This window comes from Erythrolamprus reginae, chromosome 3 (genome assembly GCF_031021105.1).
Source record: "Erythrolamprus reginae isolate rEryReg1 chromosome 3, rEryReg1.hap1, whole genome shotgun sequence".
NCBI lineage: Eukaryota > Metazoa > Chordata > Lepidosauria > Squamata > Dipsadidae > Erythrolamprus > Erythrolamprus reginae.
The window spans coordinates 62885003-62902329 of NC_091952.1; the positions used below are offsets into that span (position 1 = coordinate 62885003).

General features: G+C 38.4%; 1 protein-coding gene across 1 annotated transcript in view; it reads right to left on the bottom strand.

Annotated features, from left to right (window-relative positions):
• LAMB3 (laminin subunit beta 3) overlaps positions 1-17327 on the bottom strand; it is a 75612-nt gene that overhangs the window by 32639 nt on the left and 25646 nt on the right. Inside the window, exons 4-11 of the mRNA XM_070745597.1 lie at positions 17107-17221; positions 16453-16526; positions 16054-16245; positions 13174-13237; positions 10253-10440; positions 6861-6981; positions 5554-5742; positions 1664-1819 (exon numbers count right to left, since the gene is read on the bottom strand). Of these exons, the coding sequence (XP_070601698.1) occupies positions 1664-1819; positions 5554-5742; positions 6861-6981; positions 10253-10440; positions 13174-13237; positions 16054-16245; positions 16453-16526; positions 17107-17221 (1099 nt within the window). The remainder of the gene's footprint in view (positions 1-1663; positions 1820-5553; positions 5743-6860; positions 6982-10252; positions 10441-13173; positions 13238-16053; positions 16246-16452; positions 16527-17106; positions 17222-17327) is intronic.

Below are 17327 nucleotides of genomic sequence, written 5' to 3' on the forward strand. Positions count from 1 at the left end.
GACTGTTGTAATGGTGCTTTTCAAAAGGCACCTGGACCTTTTCAGGTTTTTTTCCTTAAAAATATTTCGCTTCTCATCCAAGAAGTTTCTTCAGTTCTGACTGAAGTTCCTTGGATTAGAAGTGGAAAAAAAACAAGAAAGTCCAGTTGCCTTTTCAAGACCACCTTTGGGACATTATTTACAAACAAGGAATTTATATTAACCACCTATGCACAACACAACTGAGCAAGACATCTCCCCTTCCATATTCTCATCCTAACTACATACATCAGCAGGCTCTACTGGAGATGTTGCTCTGACATCCTTCAGATATTTACATTCCTCCCAGTCACTTGCAAAGGTGACGGGGAGATTGGTTTCACTTTCCCCCCTTTTTGGATGACTTTTTTTTGTTTGTCTGCTTTTCTCAAACGAAAAAGAAATCTAAGGTGCAGCTGTAGTTATTTACCAATAAGAACTGCCTGTGCCTTTTTGCCTGTTTTTTTTTTCTTTTCACAACCTCATTAAGTTTCAATTTAATCACTGGGACTGGCTATGTTTTTAAAAAAATAGGTCACCTTTTCTGGTACTAAAGTGGGGCTTCAATATCCACAGGACAATCTATATCTATCGTACATTTCAAACTCATTAAGGGAGTACACACAATCTCATAAGTAAAATTTAATTTTGAGCTAAAAATAGCTGAAAATATGGAAAAGGGAAATATAAACAGTCACGTTCTCCCCAATGAAGCACCATAGATAGATAGATAGATAGATAGATAGATAGATAGATAGATAGATAGATAGAACACTCACATACATACACACACACACACACACACACAGAGTGCATTTTATAAAATGTGTGTGTGTGTGTGTGTGTGAGAGAGAGAGAGAGAGATAGAGAGAGAGAGAGAGAGAGAGATCTAATGCTGGAACAAATAGAAGTCACATTAGATTTAAATATTAATAAATAGAAAACTCAATCACTTATTTTTCTCATAATTCATAGGATAACCTAAATCCTGCATATCTCCTGATATAGCCTAGGGCAGTGGTTCTCAACCTGGGGGTCGGGACCCCTTTGGGGGTCGAACGACCATTTCACAGGGGTCGCCCAAGACCCTGGGAAAAGACAAATTTCCCATGGTGTGTTAGGAACTAAAGCTTCTATTCTGATGCCTTGGAACATATTTTTACAATCCAACCAATCAGGTGTTTACAGTGGGAGTGTTCCTCTGACCTTCCTGCCAATCAGCTTAAAGCTCTGTTGGGAGAATTGTTGCTAGACTTATGGTTGGGGGTCACCACAACATGAGGAACTGCATTAAGGGGTCGCGGCATTACAAAGGTTGAGAATCACTGGCCTAGGGTATTACATCTTAACATTTGAAGCATGCAAACTTCTTTTCCTTCTGTTCCTAATGAAAAGATCTGTACATCTTCAAGCTTTCTCCAAATACTGTACATTTAAAAGAAATCATCTTGGCTGATTTGTGGTACACAAAAGATCAGTATTAGACCATTTATATCACATGTTGAGAATAAAGCCAGAGTCTTGTCACAACGAGGGTATATTGGTTTGTCATGGTCTTCTAATGCATATGTCACTCATTTCATGAAACGTTTGAATCATTTCCATTGCAATAGATCCTCTTGGTCTATTTCAGACTTCAACCTACCTCTGCAACCTTGGGGGTTGGAGTTGGTCAACTGAGTAAAGCCAGGTTTGCAAAGATGACAACGGTCTCCTTGCACGTTTTCCTTACAGACGCAGCGACCACTCATGCGATCACAGCTAGAATCAAGAACAGTGCCATCTGGATCACATTCACAAGCTGAAAAGAAAGAAGTTAAAACTATGACCTGCCAGGGTTAATTAAGAATCCCATAGTACACATGCCAACGATCCTAAATACTTACTGTAACAGCTTCCTTTATGCTGATAATATGATTTTATTATCATAGTCACAAGTAGGATTACATAGGCCAGTGATGGCGAACCTTTTTTTCCTTGAGTGCCAAAAGAGCATGCACACACACTATCACACATGCATGAATGCCCACACCCATAATTCAATGCCCGCGAAGGGCAAAAACAGCTTCCCCTGCCCGCTGGAGACTGGAAACAGTCTGTTTCACAACTTCTGGTGGGTCCAGTAGGTTCATGTTTCTCCCTCCCCAGGCTCCAAAGGCTTCCCTAGAGCCAGGGGAGGGTAAAAACACCCTATCCTATCACCCAGAGGCTCTTTGGAAGCCAAAAACACCCCCCCAGAGCCTCTGTGCAAGCCAAAATGTAGCTGGCTGGCGCACACATCCATGTTGGAGCAGAGCTAGGGCAATGGCTCACGTGCCAACAGATACAGAAACATAGAAGATTGACGGCAGAAAAAGACCTCCTGGTCCATCTAGTCTGCCATTATACTATTTCTTGTATTTTATCTTAGGATGAATATATGTTTGTCCCAGGAATGTTTAAATTCAGTTACTGTGGATTTACCAACCATGTCTGCTGGAAGTTTGTTCCAAGCATCTACTACTCTTTCAGTAAAATAATATTTTCTCATGTTACTTCTAATCTTTCTCCCAACTAACGTCAGATTGTGCCCCCTTGTTCTTCTGTTCACTTTCCTATTAAAAACACTTCTCTCCTGAACCTTATTTATTTAACCCGTGCCATCACTTATTTATTTAACCCGTCAGGATCACTAACATAGGCTATTAAAAAAAATTCAGCACTTATTGACAGGATAACTCCCTAATCATTAGTAAATCTAAATAAAATATAATGGTTTGGAAAACACCATCGGAGACATAGGTGGCAATTAGATGGTGAACCAATTGAACAAGTTAACACCTTTGTATATTTAGATGTAACTTTTTCCAAGACAGGATCTTGGGCTTGCCTCCATCAACGGAGTACATTTAGAGCAAAAGCCTGATTGAATTCACTGCTTAAATTAAACAACCATAGTTGCCCAGGGTCCCTAGCCCTATTAATTAAAGTTTATAAAGCTAAGGTCTTGTATGGAGACCATGCTCTTGTATGGAGCAGATGTTTGGGGTCTATACTCAACCACAGTCCCAGAACAACCACAGTCCCTGCATTTGAGATGTAACGTGGGTGTAGACATAAGAACTGCTGCAGCAGTTAGAAATGATTTGGGAATTTATACAACTCATGCACTATCCAAAATTAGAGCATATAACTACTAGTGCAAAGTCCATGAAATGGAGACTGATAGACTCCCCATGTTATGTCTAATGGAGCAAATAAAATTACAATCACAAAACTAACAAATTTTGTAAGGAACTGTGGCTTTCCTGTCTCTTGCATAACAGGAAAACAACTCAAAAAAAGGAGCTGCCCAAAGAATTAAGGGTATAGAAGCACAAAATGATATAGCTATCCTTAGTAAGGTGTCAAACTTGAACTAGCTGAGTAAATACAAATATGCTTTTCAAGTAGACAGCTATTTGAAGTTATGACTACCAAAACATCTAAGGGAGATATTTACGTGAGCAAGATTCAAACAACTTGACGCAATGGTCAGATATGGGAGATTTCATTCTATACCCTACAATGAGCATCTCTGCATTTGCAGAGCGGTAGAGATAGAAGACCTGCCTCACATCCTATTTGATTGTTGCGTGTATAAGGGGATGAGAGATAGGTATACCAAACAAATTACCCATTGGGATCCACATATCAAAACAACTTACTTTATGTGCAGCCAGAACCTGAAAATAACATTTAACACAGCAAAGTATTTAAATAAAATGGTTTGGTTGAGATCTGCATAGGTGGGACTGATTGGGGTAGATTCGGGTAACACCGAAATATAATTTTATCATATTTTACTTATATCTTAAATTATTTTATTATTCCAACTTTGTTTTAAATTGTATTTTATTCCAATTTCATTTTAAATTGTATTTTATCAAATTCCGTTTTAAATTGCTTTAATCAAATTTTAGTACTAATTTGTTTCTGGAACTTTGCACTTTGATATGTCCCAAGGGCTAATCAATAAAGACTCTTTTTAAAAGTTGCTGACCTATCGTTAAAACAACATCAAATTAAAGAACAGTTTGGAATTTTACACAGGAATTTATTATTCTTAATTTCTCTTAAATTCTCCCTTTATTTCTTTTACTTGCTTTTCTAAGGTGTAAATATGACTGCATATTCTTGTTTTCTTTTTTTTAAAAAACCTCTAATATGGAACAAGGCCTAATGTCCAAGCTTGGCAGGCCAAAATTTATAAAATAATAATGAGCTGGAATAGAGCAAAAGACTCTTCACTTATCAGTGATAAAGACTTACTAATATTATGATATGCATTGCAGACTGCTGCAGTGTTTCTCATTATGTATCTTTCATTTAATCTTAATAAAGAACTAACAAAGGAAGCAAAAGAAGCAGGTGGACAATGGCAAAATGGATTATGATCCTGAGCTCATCTAGACTAGGGCTGTTAAACTCCCGGCCTGCAAGCCACATGCATAACACTCTGGCCATGCCCAGGCCCAGTTTAGCAAAGTAGGAAAAAGTCCAGATACATTATGTCAGTGTTTCCCAACCTTGGCAACTTGAAGATATCTGGACTTCAACTCCCAGAATTCCCCAGCCAGCATTCACTGGCTGGGGGATTCTGGGAGTTGAAGTCCTAATATTTCCAAGTTGCCAAGGTTGGGAAACACTGCATTATGTGACATCACTGTGATGATGTGAGTTTGACACCTCTGATCTAAACCCTGAATTGGATCAAAATGAAAAGAATACTTTTCTGTTACGCAGCCACCAAAGCAGGATACTACCAGTAAAAAGTGAAATGAAACAGCAAAAAAAAAAAAATCTGATCAATAATTAAAATTGATTCTAAAGAAGAGAGATGAAAGAAAGAGGAACAGGAATATGTAGAAAGAATCGTGAATGTATTTGCAGACTTAAGTGAGCTCAAATCATCCTTATTTCCCAGGAAAATCTGAGAACTGCCTTCAGAAAAAAGCAGTTAGGGTTCTCATAAGAAATTTAGCATCAGCAACCTTCGGTGTTCAGGTTTCTACCGAGCTAATTACTTGAGTGAGGAAAAAAATCACTTTAATAGGAAAGTGAACACAAGAACAAGGGGACACAATCTGAAGTTAGTTGGGGGAAAGATCAAAGGCAACATGAAAAAATATTATTTTACTGAAAGAGTAAGTAGATCCTTGGAACAAACTTCCAGCAGACGTGGTTGGTAAATCCACAGTAACTGAATTTAAACATGCCTGGGATAAACATATATCCATTGTAACATGAAATACAGGAAATAGTATAAGGGCAGACTAGATGGACCATGAGGTCTTTTTCTGCCGTCACTCTTCTATGTTTCTATGTTTGCCAAGAGCTTCCTGGAACTTTACATTTCTATTTCTTTTGCCATTTTTTTTAACTTGTTTGCTTTGAATAAATTTAATAAGAACTTTTAAAGCAAAGAGAAAGTGTGTTTTTCTGAAGTTTTTATCAATAAAACGTATTCTGGGAAAATATGTTATGAAACTGAGAGAAGGCTTGAACACTACTTACGCTGGCAGACCTCTGGATGGCCAAGATCAAACCGCCGGTTACGAAAGAAGTTTAATTTGCAAAATTCACAGTTCCTCCCTGCTGTGTTGTGCTGGCAATCTTCACATACACCCCCATTCGTCTCCCCATTTGCTTGGTATACAGTTTGATCAAAATGGCATTTGTGGGAATGTCCGTTACAATTGCATCCTGAAAGGGAAAAGAAAGTAACAACTCATGTGATGCTCATTTTTTTTAAAAAAATGTGTTTTTTAATTTTTCAGTTTTACCACTAGATGGCACTTTGGTTTCTTTATCAATAATAGAAGTGCAAAAAAACCCTCCCAAACCCTACCCCAGGAAAATCTATGTATCAGGGTTATTATCTGAGCTGCAAATATCTGGATCAAACAATATTGAAGCCCATATACAGAAATCTCTGTTGCCATCTTTTGTTCACCCAGAAAGTTGCAACCCAAATATAAAAACCCTACAATAAATAAATTTAATAGAAATATCTACAAATTTAAACATGTTTACATACATGCAGCCATAATCCATGGTACCAATTTTTGGTGATTTTTTTTTAAAAGGACATAACTTGAATTTGGGTTTATACTTAACTAGCATGTGTGTTTTGCTGATTTCTAACTTTTACCTAATCATTCCTTTTCCATAATCGCTGAGGAAAAGCATATTGTAATTAATGTAACTACTCTAATATGTTTTCTGAACATATTTTTCTATCCTTTGGTCCCCTGAACCTTTGATGTAGATAATACAGAAGAATTACGGTACACATAATAAAATAAAAATAGAAAAAAATAGAAATTAAAACAAATACATTATCATAAGATCACCAAATCTTTGCTTATTCTCATAAGATTTAAAAGCTAGCATACCTCAACCATTTAAAAAAAAACAACCCTTAAATTAAATGTATTTAATCCAAATGCTGGACAGCATTTTGATGGCGAATTAGGATGACATGGCAACTGTAAATATCACATTACCAACCCTTTGTTCTGAAACATTTAAAGGTTGGTTAAGTCTATGTTCAGCTATCTTTTCCAGATCTTCCCTTTTTCTGATTCTGTAAGTCATACAGTTAATACTTGCAAACTTTTCTGTAATGATAACATATTCGCATAAAAACCACGATGGCACTGACAGAACCAGATCTGTGACGTCATCACCAGTTTACTAACAGTTCTAAAGAACTGGTTAGAACTCATAGGAACCCAACACTGGCTAATATATTTAGGAATACTATCTACACATTTAGAAAACTTTATTAAATAAACATTTAAACAGATAAGCATACATACTATGACATTCATTAGGATTATCATCTTCAGCTGGTCTCCATGGCTGATCATTGTAAAAAGATGCACATTGATTACAGTTTGGCCCAGCAGTATTGTGTTGGCATACACAGCGCCCCTGAATCTGGAATGTAAAAAAAACCTGGATTTAATAGCATGACAGCTTCTCCTGCTGCTGTTGCCCTGAGGTTTCTTCTCACAGTCATTTGCTCTTTACATTGTGTCTCTTTCAGCCTAATTTGGCAAAGAATAAATTCCATTTTGGCTTGTTTGCAAGATTACTTTCCAGCTCTGACTATGCTAATACAAAGAGCTTTTTGTCTAAGTCAAACGCTGTTTCTCACAGTTCATATTTAACACTGAATGCCAAATTATTTAGCTCTGGAAGGCATTGTTACCATGCCTGACCAGAAAAACAAAAAACATGCACTCCCCTCGGTAGTGCAGATTCAAAAAGTTACTAAATGAAGGGGAACTTTGAGGTTCTTCCAGTAAGAAGCCCATCATCTTGTCTTGCTAATGTTCCTTCTGTCCTTCTCACTGTAAAAAATATGACTTCAGCAACCGAGTGGTCGAAGCATGGAACTCATTACCTGACTCAGTAGTGTCAACCCCTAACCCCCAACATTTTCCCCTTAGACTATCCACGATTAACCTCTTGAGGTTCCTTAGAGGTCAGTAAGGGGCGTGCATAAGTGCACCAGTGTGCCTTCCGTCCCCTGTCCAATTGTCTCTCCTTATCTCATTTATCTTTTCTTCTTTTCAAATTTGTTCACCTATACTTTTATATCTTTTCTTCTATTCGTTTCTTTAGTTATATTACTACATATCTATTCTCTTCAATGTGTATTATGTATTGGACTAAATAAACAAATAAATAAAAATAAAATAAATAAATAAATAATGTGAGATGGTGGAAAGAAAGAAAATGGAACATATGAACAAGATAACCACTAATTATATAGAGATCTTTTAGTGGGTGAGCCTTCAAAGATATCTACAACTACTCAGATCTCTTCTGACTTCCTTTACTGCTTCTTTTCTCTCATTACCAATTTGATGCAGGGCTAAACTATAAAAATTGTTGTCATTGTAAAAGCCAGAATGTCAGCAGCAGCTGAAAACTAATAAGAGGGAGGGAGCAGGTCAGGGGTGGTGGTCTCAGAATCCCCCTTTAATTTTTCCTTACAGTACTAACAAACTTTGGTAAGCTTAAAATTTGCCCATGCTTAACATTTCCAACAAGTTGGAGCATTTCCAACTTGACTGGAAATTAAATTCTCCTCATCTCTTCTGCCCCAAACCATAAACACAGAGTGTAAGAAAGTGCTACTGAGTGAAGGGCAAAGAAGGCAAATAAGCCTGCAGGTACCAGTTTATGATTCCCTGTCTTTTCTGGATGGCCATGTTCAACTATATAATAAATTAAATATTAAGCAAGCGCTTACATTTTTGTTTAAACCCTGGCAGCTAAAGTCCAGCTAAACTGGTGGGTACGAAGCTTAAAGGTGATCAGAAATGTACTAACTCCTGCACTGGGCCAAACTGTTTTTGAAATCAGTTTTAACAGATAAGACAGCAGACACTATCCCCTCTGACAATTAGACACTGCATAATGTAGGAAATTCTCTCTGCTTTTCAAAAAAAAAACCACTAAGTATTTCTAGCACATTAGTTCACACCTGCAGAAATCTGTAGAACCATATCTGTCACTGAGAGATCAGATTGCAGTGCAGACTCACTAAAATGAAATGAGAGCCTACAAAGTTATACAAAGCAACATTTCTTCCCACAATGGATGAATGATGGAAGAAACTAAAGGAATTAGCAGAGATGGCTAAATTGCCTGCTCTAATAAAAGAAAAGAATATGTTTTGTTTCTGCTTGGAAACCACTTCTAGATTTTATGATGGGGGAAAAATGAAATTTGGACTTTGAGATTTTCTGATTTCTTATGTTTGTTATTGTAGAAATGGCTAATATATATTAAGAATGTAAAAGTAAAAAGTTGAGACAATGTTATTATTTTATACTACTGTTCCAAACAAAGTTAGAAGTCAATGTCCCAAAGGTGCTTTTTTCAAGAAGCAACTGGACTTACTAGTTTTTCTTTGAAGATATTTTGCTTCTCATCCAAGAAGCATATTCAGTTCTTAGAAGTCGATACTTTTCTCTTTTTTTTCTCTTTCACCATATGTTTCTCTCGTTCCTTTCCCACTATTTCATATTCATTTACATTTTATACTTCATTAAGTCTAATAATATTATTTTTAAAAAGCCAAAGCATTCTCTCTCCCTCTTTCTCTTTCTCTTTCTCTTTCTCTTTCTCTCTCTCTCTCACTCTCTCTCTCACTCACTCTCTCACTCTCTCTCTCACTCACTCTGTCTCTCACTCACTCTCTCACTCACTCTCTCTCTCACTCACCCTCTCTCTCACTCTCCCTCTGTCACTCACTCACTCACTCACTCACTCACTCTCTCTCTCACCCTCTCTCTCACTCTCACTCTGTCACTCACTCTCTCTCTCTCACTCACCCTCTCTCTCACTCACTCTGTCTCTCACTCACCCTCTCTCTCACTCTCCCTCTGTCACTCACTCTCTCTCTCACTCACCCTCTCTCTCACTCTCACTCTGTCACTCACTCACTCTCTCACTCACCCTCTCTCTCACTCACTCTGTCTCTCACTCACCCTCTCTCTCACTCTCCCTCTGTCACTCACTCTCTCTCTCACTCACCCTCTCTCTCACTCTCACTCTGTCACTCACTCACTCTCTCACTCACCCTCTCTCTCACTCACTCTGTCTCTCACTCACCCTCTCTCTCACTCTCCCTCTGTCACTCACTCTCTCTCTCACTCACTCTCACTCTCACTCTGTCACTCACTCTCTCTCTCACTCACCCTCTCTCTCACTCACTCTCTCTCTCTCACTCACTCTCTCTCTCACTCACCCTCTGTCACTCACTCACTCACCCTCTCTCTCACTCTCTCTCTCACTCACTCTCTCTCTCACTCACCCTCTCTCTCACTCTCCCTCTGTCACTCACTCACTCACTCACTCTCTCTCTCACCCTCTCTCTCACTCTCACTCTGTCACTCACTCTCTCTCTCACTCACCCTCTCTCTCACTCACTCTGTCTCTCACTCACCCTCTCTCTCACTCTCCCTCTGTCACTCACTCTCTCTCTCACTCACCCTCTCTCTCACTCTCACTCTGTCACTCACTCTCTCTCTCACTCACCCTCTCTCTCACTCACTCTCTCTCTCTCACTCACTCTCTCTCTCACTCATCCTCTGTCACTCACTCACTCACCCTCTCTCTCACTCTCTCTCTCACTCACTCTCTCTCTCACTCACCCTCTCTCTCACTCTCCCTCTGTCACTCACTCACTCACCATAGCCCTGGGCTCTCCAGAAGAGGCATCAGAGGCAGCACAGCGGTCTGCATGTCCGTGACAGAAACAGCTGCCTTGGACCTGCATCTCATTTAAGGCATAGAAAGCACTAGGTAAGCGGTACCCTTGATGTGGAAAACGGGTCAACTGTGTAAAGTTGATTCTCAGGTTGGTGAATTCAGCCATATCTATTTTGGATGAAAAAGGGAGAAATAAATAGAATGCTGGGACAAGCAGGCAAAATAAAACCCACGTCCTTCAATTATGTCATCAATGACCATATGGACAGCAACAGAGAGGTTAATATTATTTGTGAAACAATCCTTGGGAGGAAGAATGGGATCATTATTGAATCTCAACAGCCATATATACACTGCTCAAAAAAATAAAGGGAACACTTAAACAACACAATATAACTCTAAGTAAATCAAACTTCTGTGAAATCAAACTGTTCGCTTAGGAAGCAACACTGATTGCCAATCAATTTCACACGCTGTCAGCACACTCAACTTTGTACAGAACAAAGTATTCAATGAGAATATTTCATTCATTCAGATCTAGGATGTGTTCTTTGAGTGTTCCCTTTATATTTTTTTTGAGCAGTGTACATGCATGCAAGTGTGATATAAATATATATATATATATCTCACGCACAAAAATAAATACTGCACACACACAGGTATATCCAAGAAAATAGATGCAATGCCTACAGCTCCAGTGCAATATTGCTTTGGATAAAAGATTTTTCAAGGGTATTAAGGTGAGTTTAATATAGCAGTTGGTATATTTATAATAGTAAATAACTGGGGTGAAATTTCAATTTTTTTCTCCCTATTGGTTCTGTGCGTGTGGCTTGGTGGGTGCCAGGGGAAGAATATTGCAAAATCTCCATTCCCACCCAACTCTGGTCCATCCAGAGGTGGTATTGCTGGTTTATTTTGTTTATTTTTATTGAATTTATAGGCCACACAACTCCTGACAGATTCTGGGAGGCGTACATAATACAGCCTTATGCAACAATAAAACTCCATTGCAAAAACATTCATCATTTCTAGGCTGGAACAGAGTGCTGTTCAACGGTTTTCTGAACTACTCAAAAGTAGTATTACGGTATGCATTTTGTAAATTCAGTAGTATGCTGGATTTTACCCCTGGTACATAAAACTGCATGTGCCCAATATTCCTTATCTTAAATAGGCCCGATCCATGCATGCAGCTATGCAGGAAATAGTTGGTGGTGCATATCACAGACATTTTTGTGTGTTTACAGAGTGTGATGCAAAACACAATGCAACACCATATATTGATGCATTTTCCTTTTCTATTAAGACACCAAGCAGCATTTTTGGGCTTTCACAATCTAGTTTTACAATTATAATTTACAACTTGAAGATTGAGTTCCATTACCAAATCCCTGTTTAGAAATTAATTGCAACAGCTGTGGATCTAGCCGTGGATCATTTTTAATTCCACCCTCATTCATTTCTAAATCTTTGAAGTAGGGCTTAAGATTTCTAGTCCTGCCTTAGTCACAAAGCCATCTGAGGGATATTAGGCCAGCCACTAGTCTCAGCCTTAGGAAGAAGGAGTTGGCAAGTCACTTTTGAAAAATGCTGCCAAGAAAACCATAAGAAACAGAAATCAAAAGTAATTTGAAGGTTTTTTTTTTTCATCCATCATTGCTGTAATACCACCAATCACCAACAGCAGATGGATTCACAGTCAACAGCAACTCAACTCCATACCAGTTGGTAATCTCATGACTCTGGGGCAGGGATGTGTCATCACAGGAGTGTCATATGATGTATCATAACTTTTTCTCTTCACTAAAATGGGTATGGGAGTGGCCAGTACATGACACATCCAGCCCATGAGCCATGATTCTGACACCCCCCCACCCATGTCATTGAATCACAGTGTTTCAAGATGTTTTAAAGGTTTTCTTTGTCTACTGAAAATCTTTACAAGTTGTGACATTAGCTTAATTTGTATGCCCTGTATACCTCTCAAATCTTAACTACCTCTCTTTAGAAATAGGAGAAGAGCTAACATTCCCTCTTTTAGGCTGTCAGCAGCTTTTCTTTCTGTTTAGACAAATGTGGACATTGATCAGTCCCCACAGGTTTACCCACTAATATTGTTCTTTACCAAAACTAACAAAAATGTCCACCAGATAACATAATCTAGATCCATCTTAGCTTGTCAGACACCATACTTCTTCCCAGTTTACCTACAGGGAAAATCTTTATAAAGGAAATCTAGTTAACACTCCTCTGTTCAGATTTAATCTATTTACCAATAAAATTAAAAGAAAGCATTTTCTTGGATGCTTGATTAGATCCATAACAGTATCAGAGGAATGCACAGGCATTTGTTTGTTTGTTTATTATTTTATTGGATTTGTAGCCCACCCCTCTCCAAGGACTCGGGTGGCTTACAACATGTAAAAAACAATATAATTCTAAAATCCAATAATAACTGAAAACAACCAGTCTAAAACCCCAATTTAATTTAAAAACGGTCATTCCAATCCAACAACATACTTTCCATTCAACATACATGCATCCATAGTCAGGGGCTGATAATGTTAAATAAAATATTTATTTCAATACATATTAAATGATACCTTATCACCTAATTGTGATCCCACCCTAAGAAGGTTGGGGGGAAAACTGTATTAATCTACAATAGTGGTCTTCAAACTTGGCACCTTGTGCACAGCCAGCTGGAGAATTCTGGGAGTTAAAGCACACAAGTTCTAAAGTTGCCAAGTTTGGGGACCCTTGATCTACAGTCAAGGCATAAGCAATTTCAACACAGCGACATAGAGTTCTACCTCTTGTAATATTTCAATAAATCTCAAACTCACCTGTTGCAAAGATATCAAACTAAACTAACATTTTAAAAAAATCAAAACTCACTGTTAATTCGTTGGCTTTGAGATGTCATCATCCCTGATGTAAGTTCTACAGGGTTGAACTTAATCTTACAAAAGAGAGAGAGAAAAAATTATTATCACAGGACGAATTCCTCTATCTTGCTTTTATAAGTCATCAACGAGATGGGTCCAATTCATGTTAAACTCTAATTCTAAACAATGGCAACTTATTGCAATTCATCACATACGCTGGTGTCAGCTATGCAAGCAACTGATCTCAATTTGGACCCACAGGCAGTCCTTGACTTAGGTTCCCAATTGCGATTGGACTCTTGGTTGCTGAATGAACAATCGTTAAGTGAAATGTCATATAACTACTTTGCTGAATGCCACAATCCTGATATTCCTAGATGTGGCCATTGAGGAGGAATTGCACATTGTTAAATGAATGGAATCCCAGGTAAGGAGTATTAAAGATGCCACTGCTGGAAGACTCAACTGCCCATCCAGCCCAATAATATGGCAGAAAATGCTATGGCCTGGGATACCTTAGTTGTCTACCCAGCCCACCAGTACAGTACAAATCCCATTCACTTTCAGCCATTTTTCTCCCACCTCTGAAGAACAAGCACCATTCTCCAAGCCATCCCCTGTTGGTCTCCAGGCCAGCATCTGATTTTCAAAATCGTAAGAAGTCTCATTCTGCAAATCACATGACTTGTTGAATGAATGGCACAAGTGATTTGCAGAAAGCAGCTTCCAGTCACAAGATTCATAGAACATAGAATACTAGAGTTGAAAGGGACCTTAGAAGTCTTCTAGTCCAACACTTCACTCAAACAGGAGAGACTTTATACCATTCCAGATAAGTGACTTTTTAGAGGTATTTTAAAATACTTCTAGTGATGGAGTACTTTTAACCCTTGAAAATGTCCAAAGATACTTCACCAGAAGAGCCCTTCACTCCTCCACTCGAAATAGAATACCCTATGAGACTAGACTTTCAATCCTGGGCCTAGAAAGTTTAGAACTAAGACGCCTTAAACAAGATCTAAGTATTGCCCACAAGATCATATGCTGCAATGTCCTGCCTGTCGGCGACTACTTCAGCTTCAACCACAACAACACAAGAGCACACAACTGATTTAAACTTAATATTAACCGCTCCAAACTTGATTGTAAAAAATATGACTTCAGTAACCGAGTTGTCGAAGCGTGGAACTCATTACCAGACTCCATAGTGTCATCCCCAAACCCCCAACACTTTACCCTTATATTATCTACGGTTGACCTATCCAGATTCCTAAGAGGTCAGTAAGGGGCGAGTACAAGTGCACTAGAGTGCCTTCCGTCCCCTGTCCTATTGCTCTCCTATATCTCCTATACCTTTCCTCTATTCCTATATCTCTTCTTCTATTCTTTCATTGATATATTCTATTCCTATATCTTCTTTTCTATTATTTCTTAGATATATTTTACTATGAGTATCTCCTCTATAACCTTCATCATGTATTTTACTATGTGTATATTGATATATACCCACTAAAACCCTCATTGTTTATTGGACAAAATAAATACTGTAAATAAAATAAAATAAAACTTCCAGAGGCAAGCTATTCCATAGGTTTATTACTCTTACCATTAGGAAATTCTTCTTAGTTCTAGGTTATTTCTCATTCTAGCTAGAATAACAATACTATATCCCGGATGAGGAAAAACAATTTCTTTCATAGGGCAAGAATGTGGCTTGCCTGATGGCTGTTTTCAAAATGAATAAATCAACTAAAAAACTAGAGGCAGTACTCTGGATGGGTGCCCCAAGACTGCGAACCAGTTATTGCTTCTGGTTTTGTTATGTTTTTATTACTTTGTTTATATTGCATGGATCTTGTCAATGCCTGGAATTTGATGCAGTAGTGTATAAGCACATGTAATATTGTAAAGTAATGTGATATAATTTACATAGATGTATACACACACAAACATGTATGTATACATAAACAAACACACACACACACACACACACACATATATATATATAAATTCAAACATATATATATATATATGTGTGTGTGATTCGACACAAATATATGTAACTCTTCCCTGGTGCAGAGCTGAAGGGATTGGATACTGTAGCCTAGAGGATAATTCTCTGCCTTACAAGGCAAAGGTTGCAGGTTCAGGTCCCAGTGGGTATGACTAGCTGATGAGGCCAAAATAAGGCCGAAATAGATCTATCCTAGTCTCCCTTAATTTTCAAATTCAGCAAAAAAACAAGTGACACATACAGATAGAATTGTTGGCTATCAATAAAATTAACTGCCTTGGAAATGGCCCTGGGTTGGGCAGAGAGGCAAATAAGGAGCTGTGATGTTCCTTCAATACAACAGGGTGATTCGACACAAAAATATGTAATCCTTCCCTGGTGCAGAGCTGAAGGGATTGGATACTGTAGCCTAGAGGGTAATTCTCTGCCTTAAAAGGCAAAGGTTTGCAGGTTCAAGTCCCAGTGGGTATGGCTAGCTTATGAGGCCAAAATAAGGCCGATATAGATCTATCCTAGTCTCCCTTAATTTTCAAATTCAGCAAAAAAACATTTTCATGGGTATATGTATGTAGGTCTTGGCATATTCGGGTTTTTCCCTGTATAAGGTTGATAGAATCCTGGAGATGTTTCAACGAGGTCCCACTCGTCATCTTCAGGCTGGTGCTTGCTTTGTGCTCGAGCGAACACAAAGCCGAAACCACCAGCCTGAAGATGACCTACACACATACACACATAATAATAATAATAATAATAATAATAATAATAATAATAATAATTTATTAGATTTGTATGCCACCCCTCTCCAAAGACTATTGTAACTTGAAGGTCAATAAATCCCATGTAATCTTAGCCCAAAGAGTACTGAATTTACAATACCTTTCCCCCATTCTGAGGTTGTTTATGTTGACTCCTTATGTCCTGGCAATGAACATCCTGCCATTTCTGAGGCAAACCCTTGGGGATCCCAGGAAAAGTAGTAGAACAGTCTGTGGACAAGTACTGATAGATCTTCCAGGTTGTGCCAAAATCAGTAGAACGCTCAATCACCATGCCACCTGGCAAAGGACTCTTAAGAGACAGAGGAAAGAAGAGATAACTATACTTCAGTAGTCTTGCTCTCTACCCTTAGCAAGAAAAAGGAGAGAGGGGGAGTTAATTGGTGTCCTTGATATAGAACCCAGACCCAGTTGAGATCAAAACTCTCACTGGCTTGCTAAGGCTATTTTAATCAAAATGTATTTCCCCAAAAAAGAAATCGGAGAGTTATGCACGTACCCTGAAGTCCAGCAGGAGATTAGCAAGCTGAAATTTATTGTTTAAATCTAGTTTGAGAGAAACATGTTTCACATCTGAGGAGACACAAAAAGCAATTATCAGAACTGTTATGTTTGTTCTTTTAAAATGCGTTATGTTCGCAAGCTGTATAATAAAGGTGATAGCTGATTGGAGCAGGGCGACCAATAAGCAGCCTGCTAGCACAACCAATGGGAAGCCTGGGCGCGACCAATGAGGAGCCTCCGGGCTCAGCCAATAGGAAGCTCCAGCGCCAAGTCTTGAAACACTGTCACCAATCCCTGTGCTAGTAACCATGTATATAAGGTGTGGGTTGTGCTACTTGTTTCCCAATTTCACTTATACATCGAGCTGGTCACTTCAACTGTTCCTGACTGCTAATAAAGAGCTATTAGCCTTTTCCTGAGCCTCCAGCCTCTGATTTAACAAGAACAGTGGGCCATGAAGATTATGAAACTAAGGGTTTTTCCTAAAAGCTAGATCATCTATTTCCTCTTTGCAGTTAATCTATTAAAACTCAAGCCCTATTTACTAAATCCACACAACCCTTCTCCCTCTTAAATCATTGTTCTACTTCACAGCACGTCCACATCAGCTTCTTTCCTTTCTTTTCCCCATTCTGAATCGGGGACTTACCATTCTTAGATTGCCACCACCGGTTTTGTCCTGTAGAAGAGAGAACATTTTCTACCCGGTGACTGTTGAATGCATGAGGGGTTCTTGAATCACATCGGCAACATTTCATTTGCCACTGAAACAGGAATAAAGATGGATATTAGATTCAGAATCACGGTAGTGTAGTGTTTTACAAAATTAAAATACTAATGATATAATAATTCAAAATAGTATTAAATGTT